Genomic DNA, 20,762 nt, shown 5'->3' on the forward strand with positions numbered 1-20,762 from the left:
GATTGGAAATTATTGGAACAGGCAACTTGAAAATTCCGGATTGACAATTGGGAATTTAAAAGTGAAACCGGAATTTAAGATTCGAGAAGCGGAAATTGAGATCTCACATTGAGAATTTGGATTTGGAAATGCAAAAATTTCGGCATTAGGAATTCGTATTTAGGATTCGGAAATTGAGACTTGAGAATTTGAAAACCAGAAATTAATCATTCAGAACTAAAATATCTAAACTTGAGAAACGAGACTTTGGGAATTTCTAATTTCAGTAATTTGGAATTTAAAAATTATAAAACCGAAAAGAGAGATCTGTAAAATTCTTGAATTCGTAACCGAGGATTTGGATTCGGGAAACTTGAAATTGGAAATTAAAAATTACTATTACTAGCAGAATTCGCAAACTGAGAATTGAGTTTTGGAAATTTGGAGATTTACAAACAGTAATGAAAATTTAGCAATGTAGGAGTTTAGAAATTGCGAATTAAAAATTAGGAATTTAGTAACGCAAAAACTAGAAATTAAGCACCGTAAGCTACGAATTGAGGAATTCGAAATTAACGATTCAAAAAATTTTGCATTTAAAAAGTGAGAATTTCGAAATGGGGAATTTAGGAATTGAGAAGTGAGATTTAAAAATTGAAATACAAAGATCTTTAGTGTTCAAGAGTTCTAAACAGTAGTATTAAAAACCCAAAAAAATATTTCCAATTTTGAATAATAATCAGAAATTCGATCTTGCAATTTGAAAATTCTGAACTGACAACTTGAAATTTCAAAATGAAGCCGGAATTTAAAATACGAGAAACGCAAATTGAGAAACTACACTGGGAAATAGACATCTGAAAATAAGGACTAAGAATTTAGAAATTTGAAATTGGAAATGTGAAAATTTTGGCATTAGGAATTAGGAATTTGAACCTGGAAATTAAAATTTCAGAATTCGGAAACCATAAAATAATAACTGAGAACTGGAATATCGGAATTTGATAAACGAGAATGGGAAATTGAGAACCTGAAAACTTAAAAGTCAAGCGTTGAGCATTTGAAAATTTCTAATTTGGAATTTAAAAGAGAGATCTGTGAAATTCTGGAATTGGTAATTGAGACCCTATATTCGGAGAACTGGAAATTTGAAATCAAAAATTCCAATTTGTAATTCAACAAACAGAATTTGGAAACTGAGAATCAAGTATTGGAAATTTCGAGATTTGCAAACAGCAATGAAAAATTTAGCAATTTAGGAGTTTGATAATTGGGAATTTAGTGACGCAAAAACTAGAAATTAAGGAATTCGAAATTAAGGATTTAAAAAATTTTGCATTTAGAAAATGAGAATTTCGAAAGGGGGAATTTGGGAATTGAGAAGTGAGATTTAAAAATTCAAGAACTAAGAATTTTAAAGAGAATTTGGGAATGTCAAATACGAAGATTTTTAGTCTTCAGGATTTCAAAACAGTAGTATTTTAAACACAAAAAATGTTGGAATTTTGAATAACCAAAAATTCGATTTGTAATTTCAAAATTCTAGATTGACAACTTAGGAATTTAAAAATGGAAAATGTGAAAGTTTTGGCATTGGGATTTCGTATTTACGATTTGGAAATTGAGATTTGAGAATTCGAGGACCAGAAATTAATCATTTAGAACTGGAACATCTGGACTTGGAAAACGTGAATAGGAAATTAAGAACCTGATAACTTATGACTTACGAGTTGAGAATTTGAGAATTTTTAATTTCAATAATTTGGAATTTAAAAATTCTGAATCTGAAAAATGAGAGAATTCTTGAACTGGTAACCGAGAATTTGTATTGGGGAAATTAAAAATTACTATTTGTAATTCAATAAATAGATTTTGAAAACTGATAATTAAGTATTGGAAATTTCGAGATTTTCAAACATCAATAAAAATTTAGCATTTGGAACCTCATAATTTGTAACTGAGAATAGGAGTTCTGGGAACTGAGAATTAGGAATTTAGGAACGGAAATACTAGAAATTAAGCACCATAAGCTGAAAATTCATGAATTCGAAATTAATGGTTTAGTAGGAAGAGTTATGCGTTGAGCACTTGAGAATTTCTTATTTGGAATTTAAAAGAGAGATCTTTGAAATTCGGGAATTGATAACTGAGAACCTGGACTCAGAGAATTTGAAATTTGGAATCAAAAATTACCACTTGTAGTTAATTCAACAATTACAATTTGAATAGGTAAAAAAACTGTATCTTTAGATTAATGTTAAACATCTGAAAGCTCCAAAATAACAATGAAATAAAAAATTTATTAGTTAAGAAAGTATTAAAATTTTCACATTTTTAAAGTCATACTAATTGTGACAAGTGACGCAAAAAAAATCAGAGTTCTGTCTTAAATTTTTACATTTTAAAGTTTAACAGAGAACCAAATATCAGTTTTTTTTACTATTTCAAACAAGTTCTTTTGAACAACAAAATTTCTGAAAATCGTTTCAGTTGTGGAAAATCCTCATTCTTCACCTCTTGTTAAAATGACTCAATTCTCACTAAATAAACAAACGCCCTTTTCTCAAAATAAAGTTTTATTAAAAATATAAACATATACAAAAGTTAAAGCATCAAAAATCAACAAAAAATCAAACACACTACAAAACAATCAATAATGATGAACAGGTACAGCGACTACAGCTTTTTGAACATGTTGTGGGTGTGCAGCATGTCCAGACCTCTGAACCACCGCATTGAACCCACTGTGCTTATCAGCAGTGTAGTGAACAGTCAAGATGGTACCATCGGGTTCATGGAGAGAGTAAGAACCCTTCACAACATCCCCATCTCTAGTCTCCTCTTGCTGCTTAATATCACCAGTGTGATGGTCCTGAACTCCGTATTTGAAAGCGTACTTAGGAGGAGCCTACAACAATAAAATAAAAAAAATTGGGAAAAAATGACAAAAAAAAACACTCACATAATGGTGATCTTCGTGATGAACTGGAGCAGCATGCACTACTGGAACCGCGTGAACAACAGGGGCGGCGTGCACGATGGGGGCGGCGTGTACAATGGGAGCGGCGTGAACAACGGGGGCGGCGTGGACCACAGGCACGTGCTTAACCGGGTGTCCATACGAGTGTTGTTGCTTCACTGTGTAGGACACTCCATGTCCTCCGTAGTACTGCGCTCCAACTGTGGCCACCAACAAACAAACACCCACAATCTACAACAACAAAATAACAAATTTTACAATGAAAAAGCGCACAACAGAGATAACATACTTTGGCAAACATTTTCGTTTCGCTTGGCTGCTCGACTCGAACTGGTCAGCCATTGCCCAGCGAGCTTTATATACATGAGAAAAAATTAAACATTCACAAATTATGAATTTTGTCGTAGACAATTACATAATTGTATGACAAGTCGGTTCGTTCCGACACAAGACACGCGTACGTTCTTGAAATAATTTTACATAATGGCGCATGACTGATTAATGGGCGACGAACTGAAAAAAAAGGAATGTTGAGGCTGCTGACCTAGTATGGACAATTCGGTCGTGCGGTATATGATTGCGGGACACCTACGGTCGTAAATTTCACTTTTTACGATTAATTAAAATGTGTGCGTAAACATAGACATTTTTTTTGGATCGGGTGACAACCTCGTTTCCGAAATTAGAAGTTCCTTGTTGTGAAACTGAGATGGAGGAATTTGGGAGAAACGAGCGGGTTTTGATTTTGATTTATGGGCGGTGGGGGTTTGTGGAGCGGTTGCGTCGATGGGTGGAGTCTGGAGTGATAAGATCGATGTGGTAGATTATGCCAATTTGACTATTTTTAGGACTGCAAAAAGTAGAAGCTTTGGTTACATGGTTTTAACCTGCTGATGTTTTTTTGCTGAATCAGAATCGTCTAAATGTACAAAAAAGATGTACACAGAATTTTTTTCCTTTTTTTTGTCAAATTCGGTCTTAAATCGGATAACTTTGGTATCTTTTGTGTTGTAATGGAAGATTTGATTCATTTGTTGGCTGTGTAATTGGCAATTTCATGCTCAGCAGAGGTCAATCAGAACTTTTACCAAATGTTAAATTTACGACGAGATCATATGAAAGCTTCTAAAAGTATGAAAGTTTACCCACTAAAGATTTTTTTCACACTACAATTCCTTCAGTTAGAATTATAAAATCTGATGCACTTTAAGTGTAATAAAAATAAACGTAATAATAACAGCTAAAAATACAATTTTTTTCAGGGGCAGCAAAAATATATAAAATATAAAAATTTCTGAATATAAAATTACCAAGAAACTTATCATAATTTTAGAGTTTAGAGATTTCTCAAAATTTTTTTCCCGAATGTAAGCTAAGTGAAAAAAATCCCTTCGTCCTTCGTCCTTTGTCCTTAGTCCTTCGTCCTTCGTCCTTCGTGTTTCGTCCAAAAATTCTCGAATGTAGATCTTGATGTGCTAATTCGAAAAATATATGGCGTGTTTCCGGATTAAAGATTTCCGGAAAATTTCGACTGAAAATTAATTTCTTTAAAAATCGGAAAAATTACCATATTCAATTCATGATTTTGGAAAAACGGTCGGAATTCGAAAATGATTTCTGGACGTTGAAATCTACAAGAAAATATTTTTTGCTAGTTTTCGAAGATGGTTGAAAAATGGTCGAAAATGTCAAAATGGGAGAGTAGGTATTGAAAAATTAAGTCTAGAAAAGTTATCCAAAAATTTTCAAAAATATTCTGGAGTATAGATCTTGACGTGTTGATTCGAAAAAATGTAGCATCTTCATAGTCCTAGATTCAAAATTTTCCAAAAATTCGGATTCAAAAGGATTTTTTTTTAAATTCCAAAAATTACTAAAAAATTCTGGAATAAAGATTTTTACGTGTTGATTCGAAAAATATAGTTTTTCATAGCCCTGAATTAAAAATTTCCGGAAAATTCGGATGAATGTGATTTTTTTTAATGTTAGAAATTGTCATATTTCAGTTGGAAAATCTTGACAGTCGGCGGAAATTTTCGAAGAAACGAAGCCGAAAATGACGTTTGGATGCCGCTATCTACAGGAAAATGTCTTTAACTGTTTTTCGAAAATGATCGAAAAATTGTGGAAAATGTCAAAATGGGGATTTTCGAAAAACTGAACTTTGGAAAAATTATCCAAATCTTCTCAGGAAATTCTGAAATCTAAGGTGCTGATTAGAACGTGTTCATAGATCAGGATTAAAAATTTTCGAAAAGTTTCGATTGAAAGTGAATTTTTTTAATAATTGTAAAAATTGCCAAATTTCAATTACCGATTCTGGAAAATCGGTGGGAATTTTCGAAAAGACGAAACCGAAAATATCTTCAGCTAATTTTCGAAAATGGTCGAAAAATTGTTGAAAATGTCGAAAAATTAAGCCTCTGGAGAAGTTATCCAAAAATTTTCAAAAATGTTCATAGTCCTAGATTAAAAATTTTCCAAAAATTCGGATTCAAAAGGTTTTTTAATATTTGTAAAAATTACGATTCCGGAAAATCGGTGCGAATTTCGCAAGAGACCAAACCGAAAATGTCTTCTGGATGTCAAAATCTACAAGAAAATATTTTTACTTGATTTTCGAAAAAGTAGAAAAATTGTCCTTTAGAACAGTTGTCTAAGAATTACCAAAAAATTCTAAAATGTAGGTTTTGACGTATTGATTCGAAAAATATACATTTTCATAGCCCTGAACTAAAAATTTCCTGAAAATTCGGATTGAATGTGATTTTTTTTTTAATTTTAAAAGCTGTCATATTTCAGTTGGCAAGTTTTGAAAATCGGTGGAAATTTTCTAAGAATCGAAGCCGAAAATGACTTTTGGATGCAGGAATCTACAGGAAAATGTCTTTAGATGTTTTTCGAAAATGATCGAAAAATTGTGGAAAATGTCAAAATGAAAATTATCGAAAAACTGGACTTTGGAAAAGTTATCCAAAAATTCTGGAATGTAGATCTTGACGTATTGGTTAAAAAAATATAGAATGTTCGATTGTTCATGTTGCCGGATTAAAAATTTTCCAAAAATTCGGATTCAAAAGATTTTTTTTTTAATCGTAAATACGATTTCGGAAAGTCGGTGGAAATTTCCTAAGAGACGAAACCGCAAATGTCTTCTGGATGTTCAAATCTACAAGAAAATGTTTTTATTTGATTTTCGAAAAGGTCGAAAAGTTGAGCTTTTTGAAAAGTTGTCCAAAAATTACCAAAAAGTTTTGTAATATAGGTTTTGACGTGTTGATTCAAAAAATATAGTTTTTCATAGCCTTGTAAAAATTTCGGGGAAATTCGGATTGAATGTGATTTTTTTTTAATTTTAAAAATCGTCATATTTCAGTTGCCAAATCTTGAAAATCAGTGGCAATTTTCGAAGAAACAAAGTCAAAAATGACTCCTGGATGTCGAAATATACAAGAAAATGTATTTTGCTGATTTTCGAAAATGATCGCAAAATTGTGAAAATGTCAAAATGTAGATTTTCGAAAAACTGAACTTTGGAAAAGTTACCAAAAAATTCTCAGGAAATTCTGGAATCGTAAGGTGCTGATTAAAAAATTATAACGTTTTCATAAGTCAGGATTGAAAATTTCGAAAAATTTCGATTGAAAGTGAAATTTTTTAAAAATCCTAAAAATTGCCTAATTTCTGTTACCAATTCTGGAAAATCGGTGGGAATTTTCGAAAAAATGAAGCCGAAAGTATCTTTAGCTAATTTTCGAAAATAATCGAAAAATTGCAAAAGTGGCCCAAAACTTATCAAAAAATTCTGAAATGTACCCACATCTTTAAAAATACCCGGAAAATTCGGATTGAGTATAATTTTTTTTTAAAATTGTAAAAATTGTCTAATTCAATAACCGGTTCTAGAAAATCGGTGGGAATTTTTGAAGAGATGAGCCCGAAAATGATCTCTGGATACTGAAATCTACAAGAAAATATATTTAGCTAATTTTCGAAAATGGTCGAAAAATTCTTCAAAATGTCGAAAAATTAAGCCTTTGGAGAAGTTGTCCAAAAATTTTCAAAAATATTCTGGAGTATAGATCTTGACGTGTTGATCTGAAAAAAATGTAGCATGTTCATGGTCCTAGATTAAAAAAAGGTTTTTTAATACAATTTTTAAATTAAAATTACGATTCCGGAAAATCGGTGCGAATTTCCCAAGAGACGAAATCGAAAATGTCTTCTGGATGCCAAAATCTACAATAATATATTTTTACTTGATTTTCGAAAAAGTCGAATAATTGACCTTTTGAAAAGTTGTCCAAAAATTACCAAAAAATTCTAAAATGTTGGTTTTGACGTGTTGATTCGAAAAATATACGTTTTCATAGCCCTGAATTAAAAATTTCCGGAAAATTCGGATTGAATGTGATTTTTTTCTAAATCTTAAAAGCTGTCATATTTCAGTTGGCAAATCTTGAAATTCGGCGGAAATTTTTGAAGAAACGAAGCCGAAAATGACTTTTGGATGCCGGAATCTACAGGAAAATGTCTTTAGATGATTTTCGAAAATGATCGAAAAATTGTGGAAAATTTCAAAATGAAGATTTTCCAAAAACTGAACTTTGGTAAAGTTATCCAAAGATTCTCTGGAAATTCTGGAATCTTTAGGTGCTGATTAGAAAACCATAACGTATTCATAGATCAGAATAAAAAAATTTCTAAAAATTTCGATTGAAAGTGAAAATCTACAAGAAAATATTTTTATTTGACTTTCGAAAAGGTCGAAAAATTGAGCTTTTTGAAAAGTTGTCCAAAAATTATCAAAAAATTTTGAAATGTAGGTTTTGACGTGTTGATTCGAAAAATATAGCATTTCATAGCCCTGAATTAAAAATTTCCGGAAAATTTGGATTGAATGTGATTTTTTTTTAAATCTTAAAAATTGTCACATTACGGTTGGCAAATCTTGAAAATCGGCGGAAATTTTCGAAGAAACGAAGCCAAAAATGACTTCTGGATGTCACAATTTACAAGAAAATGTCTTTAGCCGATTTTCAAAAATGATCGAAAAATTGTGGAAAATGTCAAAATGGAGATTATCCAAAAACTGGATTTTGGAAAAGTTATCCAAAAATTGTCAGGAAATTCTGGAATTTTAACGTGCTGATTCGAAAAATATAACGTTTTCATAGATCAGGATTAAAAATTTTCCAAAAATTTCGATTAAAATTTTTTTAAAAATTGTAAAAACTGCCAAATTTCTAATACCGATTCTGGACAATCGGTGGGAATTTTCGAAGATACAAAGGCGAACATCATTTCTGGATGTCGGAATCTACAAGAAGAGATCTTTGGCTAATTTTAGAAAATGGTAGAAAAATTTTTGAAAATGTCAAAAAACTGCGGGTTTGGAAAACTTGTCCAAAAATTCTCAGAAAATTTTGGAATGTAGATCTTGACGTATTGGTTCGAAAAATATAGAATGTTCATAGTCCCGGATTCAAAATTTCCCAAAATTTCGGATTGAAAATGTAATTTTTTAGAAATTGTAAAAATTGCGATTCTAGAAAATCGATGTGAATTTCCGAAGAGACGACGCCGAAAATTACTTCTGAATGTCGAAATCTACAAGAAAATATCTTTAGCTGATTTTTAAAAGTGATCAGAAAATTGTCGAAAATGTCAAAAACAAGAACTATCGAAAAACTGAGCGGTTTAAAAAGTTGTCTTAAAATTTTCAAAATTTTCAAAAAATGTCAAAATGTGGGTATCAAGAAATTAAACATTTGGAAAAGTTTTAGAAAATCGTCGAAAAATTGAGCGTTTGAAAAAGTTGTCCAAAAATCCTGCAAAAATTCTTGACAGTAGGTCTTGACGTCTTTATTCGGAAAATATATTATGTTGATAGTCCTGGTTTAAAAATTTCTCCATTTTTTTTTAAATCGTAAAATTAGCGATTCTGGAAAATCCCATGGGAATTTTCAAAGAAAAAGTAAATGGTCAAAAAATTGTCGAAAAATTGAGTACTTGGAAAAGTTGTCTAGAAATACTCAGAAACTTCTGGAATATAGATCTTGAGGTGCTGATTCGAAAAATTTAGCGTGTTCATAGTTTCGGATTAAAAATTTCCAAAAAATTTGGATTGAAAGTCAAATTTTTTTAAAGTGTAAAAATTGGCATATTTCAGTTCCTGATTCTCAAAAATCGGTGTGAATTTTCGAAGAAGCGAAGCCAAAAATGACTCCTGGATGTCGAAATCTACACGAAAATGTCTTTAGCTGATTTTCGAAAATGGTCGAAAAACTGAGTGTTTGGAGAAGTTGTCCAAAAATTCTCAAAAAATTCTCGATTGTACATCTTGGCGTCCTAATTCGAAAAATACATCGCTTTTATAGTCCTAGATGAAAAATTTCCGGGAAACTTGGAATGAAAAAAATATTTTTAAAAATTATAAAATTTACCACATTTCAATGAAGTATTTTGGAAAAATGGTTTGAATTTCCTAAGAGTCAAAGCCACAAATGACTTCTGGATGTCGAAATTTACAAGAAAATGGCTTCAGCTAATTTTCGAAAAAGTTTGAAAAATTGTGGATAATTTCAAAAAACTTTGGAAAAGTTATCCAAAAATTCTCTGAAAATTCTGGAATCTTAAGGTGCTGATAAGAAAATTATAACGTGTTCATAGATCAGGATTAAAAATTTCCAAAAATTCGAATTGAAAGTGAAATTTTTTAAAAATCGTAAAAATGTCATATTTGAATTTCCGATTCTGGAAAATCCGTGCGAATTTTCAAAGAAAAGCTTGTCAAAGTGGGAGGATAGGTATCGAAAAATCAAGCGATTGGAAAAGTTGTCCAAAAATTCCCAAAAAATAAAACAATTCTTACGTGTTGATTCGAAAAATTAGCAAGTTTATAGTCCCGGGTTAAAAATTTCGAAAACATTAGGATTAAAAATGAAATTTAAAAAAAAAACGTGAAAATGGTCCAAAAATGGTGGCAAAATTGAGGTTTGCAAAAGTTGCCCAAAAATTCGCAAAAAATTCAGGAATGTAGGTCTTGATATGTTGACTCGAAAAATATATGTTTTCATAGACACGAATTAAAAATTCCGATTAAATGTGTTTCTTTTTAATTCATAAAAATTGCCATACTTCATGAAAATCGGTGTAAATTTTCGAAGAAAGAAAGCTTGATGTCAAAATTCACAAGAAAATGTCGCTAATGATCGAGAAAACGAGAAGATAAATTTTAAAATGTTATAACAGTTTCAAGTTTAATTATTATTGCACTTCAAAATTTTCAAATTTGTCAATATTTCAGGAAATTCAAAACTGGGTTATTTTCTGTTAAAATTGTAAACCCAGAAATAGATCTAAAATTTTTAAACATCTTAGAGGATTTAATATACTTTCTGCATTTATTAAATTCTAGCCAAGTATGTAACAATTTTAATATCGACTAACAACACACATAATCTTACAAATATTCATACTCCTATTTCCCGCTTCGCTAAAAACTATCTACCAATTTTCATTACCAACCGCCTTACACAACCATTATCACCTAAAACAAACCCAATTCAACCAGTGAATGTGTATTTTAGCAAACACGTATAAAAACCGGCCCGCCAAAATTCCAATCAGTTCAAACTTGATCCTCGACCAAACAACAAAACAAACAAAATGTTTACCAAAGTAAGTACTTACCTAAATACACAATTACATCCATTAGGTACTAATATCAATTAATAGCTCGTGGGCTTATCCCTCCTGGCACTCTACGCCACCGCCGCCCCCCAAGGCGTCTCCTACACCGTCAAACAACAACACACCTACGGCCACGGCCACGACAGCGGCCACGTCGCCATCGCCGCAGCGCCCGCCGTCCACTCCGCCCAGTCCTTCGCCACCCTCGACATCGGCCACGTAGTCGCCGCCCCCGCCGTCCACGTCGCTCCTGTCGTCCACGCATTACCAGTGGTGCACGCCGTCCCCGTTCACCACGAGGAACCTCACGTACGTGCCATAGTCTAAAAGTACCCCCGGTACTCATTTTTGTTGTTACAGCACCACCCCAAGTATGCTTTCAAGTACGGAGTTGAGGATCATCACACTGGCGATATTAAGCAGCAGGAAGAGACCAGGGATGGGGATGTCGTCAAGGGTTCCTACTCCCTTCATGAACCCGACGGTACCGTCTTGACTGTCCACTACACCGCTGATAAGCACAGCGGGTTCAATGCGGTGGTTCAGAGACACGGACATGCGGCTCATCCCCAGCACGTGCAGCATGTGGTGGCGGTACCCGTCCATCATTAGGGGTTGAAGGGTTAAATGTGCCACGTTGTTGTTAAATTGTTGAGAGATTTGTATATTTTATATGTAGATATATTATTAATAAAAATATATTTTGACTAAATATGTGTCTTTTTATCGCAAAAAAATATATAAAAAAGTGTTCTAATTACGTATCGGGTTCAGTTTTTTGTAGTCGTTAATTTTGAGGTATTTAACACTTAATTAATGAATTTAGTCGTGAAAATTAAGAACATTTTTTATGTAACTTCATAATTAAGTTGATAATAAAATAAAACTAATTAGTGATAAAAACGGAGCAAATAACGACTGGAAAGTAATTTGTGCGATGTTTATTAATATTTTTTAAATTTTGATGTGCGAAATTTGTGCCGATTACGTCAACAGAATTTTTATATCTCAATTATTTAGTACTGCATTACCTTTGAATCCGAATAGGAAAAGAAAGCCGAAGAAATAGGAACAATCGACAAAATCATATTAAAATATTTATAAGATTGTCAAAAAATCTCAACTTAGAAAAGAAACAAAAAAAAATGTCGTCAGAACTGGCGTCAGTGTCGAAATCATACTAAGTGATTGTAAGAATTATCAAAATACCGGGTGATTACTAATGAGTGAAGAAAATTTTTGGGTTGGCAATCCTGAATTACTGACGGCAATGTAAGCAACCACTAAGAAGATGGTAGCCTAAAATTTTAAATATGTTGCCAACCTGACAAACAAATCACAAATATTAATAGTCCGTCACCTGAGAACGAAAAAATGAATAATCGAAAAATGTAGAATTTTAAAAATCGAAAAATTGAGAAATCGAAATATCAAAAAATCGATAAACTGAAAAATTCCAAAATGTAACAACCGAGAAATCGAAACGCCAAAATTTAAAAAATCGAAACATCGAAAAATTCATAAACTGAAATATCGAGAAAATTCAAAAGTTCGAGAAATCGAGAAGTTGAACACATAAAAATTCAAAAATCGGAAAACTAAAATATTCAAAAATTAAGAAAAGAAAAATGTAAAACCGGGAAGTCGAAACATTGATTATTGAGAAATCAAACCATCAAGAAGTTGAAAAATCTAAATTGACAAATAATAAAATTAAAAAATCGAGAAATCGAAATATCAAAAAGTCTCAAAACTGAAATATCGAAAAATTGAAAAATAAAAATATCAAAGAACTGAAAAATCGAAAAATTGAGAAATCCAAATATTAAAAATCAGTACAGTGAAAAATTCCAAAATTTAAAATTGAGAAATCGAAACGCCAAAATTCAAAAAATCAAAAAATTAAAAAATTTAGTAATTTAAAAATCAAAACGTCGAAAAATTGGAATATCGAAATCGAAAAGCCGAAAAGGAAAAAATCGAAAAACTGAGAAATTGAAAAATTGAAATATCTAAAAATTCATAAAGTGAAACAATGAGAAATCGAAAAATCAAAAGATCGAGAAATCGAAAAGTCGGAAAGTCGAAAAATTGATAAATCGAAATTTTGAACAATCAAAACTTCGAACCTAATCTTGATAAATGGGGAAAGTAAATAATTCAAAAACTGAAACATCAAGAAATCGAAAAATCGGAAGATCGAGAACTCGAGAAGTCAAAAAGTCGAGAAGTTGAAAAGTCAAGAAGTCAAAAATCGAAAAATTGGAAAACTAAATCGAGACACAGAAGAATTAAAAAACATCAAAACAACCAAATCTCGAGAAATCGAGAAATCAAAAAATCGAAATAACGAAAATTTGAAAAATCGAAAAATTAAAAAACAGAAAATTTAAAACCAGAAAGTCAAAACATTGAACATTGAGAAAGCGAAACATCAAGAATTGAAACATTAAAAAATCCCAAAACTGAAATATCGAAAAATTGAAAAAATGAAAGAAAAACTGAATGGAAAAAGTAAAAATTCAAATAATTGAAAAATGGCAAATAAGTATCGAAGAACTAAAAAATCAAAAAATTGAGAAATCTAAATATCAAACAATCGGTTATGTGAAAAATTCCAAAATTTAAAAACCGAAAAATCGCAACGCCAAAATTTAAAATATCGAAAAATTTAAAAATTATATAATGTAAAAATCAAAACATCGAAAAATTGGGATATCGAAAACTCGAAAAGCCGAAAATTAAAAAATCGAAAAACCGAGTAATTGAAAAATCGAAACATCGAAAAATTCAAAAACTGAAACATCGTGAAATCGAAAAGTCCAAAAATTGATAAATCGAGATTTTGAACAATCAAACATCGAAACGTTCTAATCTCCAAAAAATGGAGAAACCAAAAAATTGAAACATTTAAAAAAAAGAAAAATGTAAAATCGGCAAGTTAAAAACCGAAAAGTCGAGAAATCAAAACATCAAAAAGGTGAAAAGTCTAGAATGTAAAAAGCCGAAAAGTTGAAAAATTGAAATGTCAAGATCGAGAAGTCCAAAGTTCAAGAAGTCAATAAATCGAAGAACTGAGAAGACAAGAGACCAAAATCCAAAAATCAAATAGTTAAACATTGAAAAATTGTAAAATCGAAAAGCCAAAAAATCGAAACACCGAAAGATTCAAAAACTGAAGCATCAAGAAATCGAAAAATGAGAAGATCGAGAACGTGAGAAATCAAAAAGTCGAAAAGTTGAAACGTCTAGAAGTCAAAAATCGAAAAATTGGGACACCAAAATAGGTCAAAATCGAAAAATGGAAAAATTAAAAATTTAAAAATCGATAAATCGAGAACTCAAAAAATCGAAATATCGAAAATGAACAATTGAAAAACAGAAAATTTAAAACCAAGAAGTCAAAACATTGAAATCGAAAAATCGAAAAGGCGAATAATCGAAATATTAAAAAATCCCAAACCAGAAAAAATTAAAGAAAAACTAAAAAATCGGAAAATTGAAAAATAGAAATATCGAAGAACTGAAATATTGGAAAAATTGAAAAATCTAAATATCAAAAAATCGATAAAGTGAAAAATTCCAAAATTTAAAAACCGGAAAATCGAGACGCCAAAATTTAAAAAATCGAAAAATTGAAAAATTAGGTAATTTAAAAACCAAAACATCGAAAAATTGGAATATGGAAAACTCGAAAAGCCGAAAAGTAAAAAACCGAACAACCGACAAATCTCGGTAAATCGAGAAATCAAAAAATCTAGATATCGAAAATTTGAAAGATCTAAAAATTGAAAAACAGAAAATTTAAAACCAAAAAGTTAAAACATTCAAATCGAAAAATCGAAAAGGCGAAGAATCGAAATATTAAAAAATCCCAAACCAGAAATATCGAAAAATCGAAAAAATGAAAGAAAATCTGAGAAATCGGAAAATTGAAAAATAGAAATATGGAAGAACTGAAATATTGGAAGAATTAAGAAATCTAAACATCAAAAAATCGGTAAAGTAAAAAATTCCAAAATTTAAAACCGGGAAATCGAACCGCCAAAAATTTAAAAAATCGAAAATTGAAAAACTAGATAATTTAAAAATCAAAATATCGAAAAATTGGAATATCGAAAACTCGGAAAACCGAAAAGTAGAAATTCGAAAAACCCACAAATCTCGATAAATCGAGAAATTAAAAAATCGAAATATCGAAAATTTGAAAGATCGAAAAATTGAAAAACAGAAAATTTAAAACGATAAAGTCACAACATTGAAAGATTGAGAAATCGAAATATCAAAAAGCTGGAAAATCCAACTGACAAGCAGAAAAAGTAAAGAATCGAGAAATCGAAAAATCCAGAAGTCGAAAATGCGAAAAGTCGAAGAATCGAAATATTAAAAAATACAAAACATAAGTATCGAAAAAGTGAAAAAACGAAGGAAAGACTGAAAAATGAAAAAAGTGAAATATCGCAAAAATTGAGATATTTAAAAATTGAAAAACTCGAATAATTCATAAACTGAAACATCGAGAAATTGAAAAATCCAAAATCGAGAAATATAGAGGTCGTAAGGTCCAAAAATTAATAAACCAAAATTTTCAACAATCAAAGTATCAAAACGTCTGAATGTCATAAATCGAGAACTTAAAAAATTCCAAAAAAACTAAAATATTGAAAAAAAAAGCAAAATGTAAAACCGGGAAGTCGAAAATCGAAAAGTTGAGAAATCAAAACATGAAAAAAATTGAGGACCATATCAAGAAATCGATATATCAAAAGATCGAGAAATCGAGAAGTCGAAAAGTCAAGAAGTCGAAAATTGGGAAACCAAAATAGGCCAAAATAAAAAAAAAATTGAAAAATTGATAAATCGAGACACTTAACAATTAAGAACCATCAAAACATCCAAATCTCGATAAATCGAGAAATCAAAAAAATCGAAATATCGAAAATTTGAAATATCGAAAAATTAAAAACAGAAAATTTAAAACAAGGAAGTCAAAACATTGACTATTGAGAAATCAAACCATCAAGAAGTTGAAAAATCTAAATTGACAAGTAGAAAAAGTAAAAAATCGAGAAATCGAAAAATCCAGAAGTTGAAAAATCGAAAAGTCGAAAAATCGAAATACAAAAAAATTCCAAAATTTAAATATCGAAAAATTGAAAAAATGAAAGAAAAATTGAAGAATGGAAAAAGTAAAAAATTACAAAACTTGAGATACAAAAATTCAAAAACCCAGAAATCGAAAAATTGATGAATTGAGGGAGTGAAAAATCGAAATAATCGAAAGTCGAGATGACGTCGAGAAATGGTAAAATCAAAAAATCGATTAATTGAAAATCGAAAAATTGAAATTTTAGAAACGTCAAAAACTGAAAAATTGAAAAATCTAAATATTTAAACTTCGTAAAACTGAAGAGGAGAAAAACTGAAACATCGGAAAATTGAGAAATCGAAAAATTAAAAAATCGAAAGATCGAAAATTTGAAGAAGTCTAACACTGAATATCGAAAACTGGTATTCGAAAATTGAAAATCGAAAGTACTCAATCGTTATTCGAAATTAAAATTAAAATGAAAATAAAAATAATCGTCAGAATTGAGTACTACTAAGACGAAAACGCAATGTTTTGCCATCTGTCCTAATTAATTGTTTTTGAGCTGTAGGGATTTTAAAAACTTCGAAAATACCAGAGTACTTCAAATTTCCACAAAAAGGGGTAATAACAAAAATTCATACGTAAAAATAATACAAAAATAAATTTATTCATGTAAAACAACCACAATGAAACATGATAAAATAAAATGACGATGCAACAAGGTACCACCATCTAGTAACCCTAATGATGATGAACAGGTACTGCCACTACAGCCTTGGCAACATGCTGAGGATGAGCAGCATGTCCTTCCCTATGTACCACAGCGTTGAATCCATTGTGCTTATCAGCGGTGTACTGAACCTTAAGAACGGTACCATCGGGTTCATGAAGAGAATATTCACCCTTCACAACATCCCCATCTCTGGTTTCGTGCTGAGACTTAATATCACCAGTATGATGATCCTGTACGCCGTACTGGAACTCATATTTGGGGTGAGCCTGGAATAGTACCACATTTAGTTTGAGTATGTACACTGAAGGTACTTACGTAGTAGTCGACTGCGTGGTGGGCGGGGGCAGCATGAGCAATAACGGGGGCGGCATGCACTACAGGAGCGGCATGGACAACAGGGGCGGCGACATGTCCTATTCCGATGTTAGAGTACGACTGTGCGTGACCTGCGGAGTGAACGGCTACCACGGGGGCGGCGTGCACTACAGGAGCGGCATGGATAACAGGGGCGGCATGGACAACAGGGGCGGCATGAACCACGGGGGCGGCGACATGTCCTATTCCGATGTTAGAGTGACCTGCGGAGTGAACGGCTACCACGGGGGCGGCTTTGACGAGGACGGGGGCGGTTTTTACAAGGACGGGGGCGGCTTGGACGACAGCGCCGTGTCCTTGCAGGTGCGTGGTGACCGAAGAGTACGAAGTGGCGTGTCCTTGGTCTGCCTGGTGGTAGTGTTGGGGGGCGGCGTTGACGTACGCCACCAGCAACGACACACTTAAAATCTACAACAAATTAATAAATAATTGGGCACTTCACTGGTCGGACACTCACTTTAGCGAACATTGTGTTGGTTGCGGTTGATTGATTTGAGTTGTACTGGTTTGGTGGTACCCCGGGTGCTCTTATATATCGGAAAAAACACACACTCACTCCCCTGTTTGTTTGATCGATTAACAATGATCGAGTTATGTAATTTCATTAAGGAACTTGCGTGCTGGTCCCGAAATACGGCGAGAAAGGAATTATTGGTCAAGCATTTAGAAAAAGTGCAATTGAGACACCAGGTGATTTAATTAATGCATATGGGTGGTACCGTATTATTAAATCAAAGCTAACTTATTACATGTTAATAAGTGGTGCCACGGTTTCGTAGCTGACAGTTCATAATTCATAAGTGGATATTATGACTTAATGACTATCTAAACTGAGGTCGATAATTTTTGGATTAGGTGGTACTTCCTAGATGGATTTTTGGGATGGAAGTTCATAGACGAAGATAGAGATGATCCAGTTTTTATTAAAGACACATTTAGATTAACACCTACTTGTCTTCAGTCGGTTTGAAAAGCGATCTCTTGATCTCAGTTAAATTATGTGGTGCTTTTAGGTACTATTTTTTCATTTTACGAAAAGAGTGTAACCTCTTAGGTAAGTTTAAAATTTTAGACAAAAAAATAAATCAAATTTCATAGTCACCTCTGTATCTATAGTTTTGAACTTGAGAGATCGGCAATGGTACTTTAGTGACTTTTTTTCAGGAAATTTAAAAATCTGTCCAATTACCTACTAAGTACAAATTGTCTTAGTTTCAATTTTTAATATTTTTCTAAGATCTGGTGACATTTTTTAATGCAAAGATAAAATTAACAACGCCCTTAGTGGTATGATTTAAACTAAAGTAGGTACCATACAAAGGAGATTTATTAAAATTTTAGTACGATAACCCTAAAATCTATAAATGTAAAAAATATCTACGTTCATTCTTGTTTGAAATTATATAATTCAGGTCATAATGACGACATACATCATACAAAAAACACAATATGTCTTGATTAAATAGTAACGCGTGACTATTAATGATTGAAGAAAATTTTTGGGTTGGCAATTCTGGATTGTTGGCGGCAATGTTAACATGGCATTTCTAAATTGTCAATTTTGACACGAGGTATTGTCATAATAAAATTTTAAATATGTTGACAACCAAATAAATCACAAACATTAATAGTCATCCGGTAGTTATCTAACTTGATAATCAGGTCAATAAATCATAGTCTGTCCGGTCTAGACAAAATGTAAATGGAACTGACAAACAAAATGTTGTTTTTTAAAATAAGTCCAGAATTGAGTACTACCAAGACGAAACTGCTATGTTTTGCTGTCTGTACTAATTCAAACTCTTATTAAAGCCTGTAAGGATTTTTGCAACTTCGACAGTACCAAAGTACTTCAAACTTCTATAAAATCGGGAGAATAACAAAAATGCGTGCGTAAAAGTAATAAAAAAATAAATTTATTCATGTAAAACAACCACAATGAAACATGATAAAATAAAATGACGATGCAACAAGGTACCACCATCTAGTACTCTAATGATGATGAACAGGTACTGCCACTACAGCCTTGGCAACATGTTGGGGATGGGCGGCATGTCCTTCCCTATGTACCACAGCGTTGAACCCATTGTGCTTATCAGCGGTGTATTGTACCCTAAGAACGGTACCATCGGGTTCGTGAAGGGAATATTCGCCCTTTACGACATCCCCATCTCTGGTTTCATGCTGAGACTTAATATCGCCGGTATGATGATCCTGTACGCCGTACTGGAACTCATATTTGGGATGCGCCTGAAACAGTACCACATTTAGCTGAGTTTGTACACCATAAGGTACTTACGTAGTAGTCGACTGCGTGATGGGCGGGGGCAGCATGAGCAATAACTGGGGCAGCATGAGCAATAACGGGGGCGGCATGAAGTACAGGAGCGGCGTGAACTACGGGGGCGGCGACATGTCCTATTCCGATATTAGAGTACGACTGTGCGTGTCCTGCGGAATGAACGGCCACCACGGGGGCGGCTTTGACGAGCACGGGGGCGGCTTGAACGACACCGCCGTGTCCTTGCAGGTGCGTGGTGACCGAAGAGTACGACGTGGCGTGCCCTTGATCAGCTTGGTGGTAGTGTTGAGGGGCGGCGTTGATGGACACCACCAACAAAGACACACTTAAAATCTACAACAAAATATTAAATAATAATTATAAAGTTTGTACACTCCAATATTTGAACTCACTTTGGCGAACATTGTGTTGGTTTCGCTTGATTGATTGCACTGACTTGGTAGTACTCGGGTGCTCTTATATATCGAAAAAAACTCGCACTCACTCCCCTGATCATTGTCCAACGATTAACAATATTCAAGTTATGTAATTTACTAACCTGCGTGCTACTCCCGAAATACGTCGAGAAAGGAAGTGTTGGTCAAGCTTTAAAAAAAAATGCAATTGAGACACCTCGGTGACTTAATTAGTGCATATGGGTGGTACCGCATTATTAAATCAACACAAGCTTATTAAATGCGTGACCTGAGGCATCGCATCTGACAGCACCTCATCAAGCTTCTTAATAATTCAATAAATATGTGAAAAACAGGCGAAAATCTTGTAAGAGGTACTCTTAAATTACATAATGAGTGATTGATTGACAATTAGCGCAAAAAATGATCGATGAATGTAAATCGTGTGTGTTATTAATTTGGCGCATTTGGTCTGTGGCCCGGAGCTTTGGTTTCTCTTTTTCTTGAGTAATTAAATGTGTAACGAGAAAAATTGTGTGTACGCGGGGATAAAAAAGCCACTTTGTATGACTCCGGAGTGACGGCTTCAAAATGGACTAGATTAGACGGGCTGTGTTTCAGGTGCTTGCCCCAGGCCAGTAATCAAACTTTTAATTTAGTTGGCGCTTTGTTGCAAAATTCGGCGAAATGATTAAACTCTCTTTATGTGTTTGGAAAAAAATATATTTTGTAATGGAATAAACGGACAATAAACTGCTTTTACTTTGAGTTGGTCCATTCGGGAAGAGAGTTATTATATTTGGACTTTCTACATTGTATTTAGTTTTTGTAATTGCGCAGATGTGTTTCAAAATTCGTTGTTTGACAATCATGGAATCAGACATAAAATTGTCAATAATTATTCTGTTGCGAAATAAAATGCAAGAAATATTTTTAAGGAAATAGTTTTATTAAAAAAATAAACATCAATAATAACAACAATAATGGTTTGGTGATTCAAGATGGGTGATAATGAGCGAAAATGAATAGGTTCTTAGTGGTGTCCGTGCTGGGGATGGGCAGCATGTCCTTGCCTTTGAACCACCGCATTGAACCCACTCTTCTTATCAGCGGTGTAGTGGACAGTCAAGATGGTACCGTCGGGTTCATGGAGGGAGTACACGCCCTTGACTACATCCCCATCTCTAGTTTCTTCTTGTTGCTTGATATCC

The 20,762-nt window shown here is 32.7% G+C and overlaps 2 protein-coding genes across 2 annotated transcripts in view; one reads left to right on the forward strand and one right to left on the reverse strand.

Annotated features, from left to right (window-relative positions):
* Positions 1-2,629: 2,629 nt before the first annotated feature.
* The window catches only part of LOC135137061 (uncharacterized), a 60,900-nt gene continuing 42,767 nt past the window's right edge, over positions 2,630-20,762 (reverse strand). Inside the window, exons 4-9 of the mRNA XM_064066598.1 lie at positions 19,154-19,335; positions 18,855-19,104; positions 16,855-17,033; positions 16,503-16,745; positions 2,942-3,112; positions 2,630-2,887 (exon numbers count right to left, since the gene is read on the reverse strand). Coding sequence (XP_063922668.1) covers positions 2,630-2,887; positions 2,942-3,112; positions 16,503-16,745; positions 16,855-17,033; positions 18,855-19,104; positions 19,154-19,335 — 1,283 coding nt within the window. The remainder of the gene's footprint in view (positions 2,888-2,941; positions 3,113-16,502; positions 16,746-16,854; positions 17,034-18,854; positions 19,105-19,153; positions 19,336-20,762) is intronic.
* On the forward strand, positions 10,859-11,266 carry LOC135136882 (cuticle protein 8-like; the record flags this gene model as incomplete). Its single annotated transcript, XM_064066341.1, has 2 exons — positions 10,859-10,963; positions 11,015-11,266. Coding segments are annotated over 2 exons (357 nt in total), but the record flags the coding sequence as incomplete, so codon positions are not given.

This window comes from Zophobas morio, unplaced genomic scaffold (assembly GCF_036711695.1).
Source record: "Zophobas morio isolate AGI-343-1 ecotype UQ-CSIRO unplaced genomic scaffold, CSIRO_AGI_Zmor_V1 ptg000028l, whole genome shotgun sequence".
NCBI lineage: Eukaryota > Metazoa > Arthropoda > Insecta > Coleoptera > Tenebrionidae > Zophobas > Zophobas morio.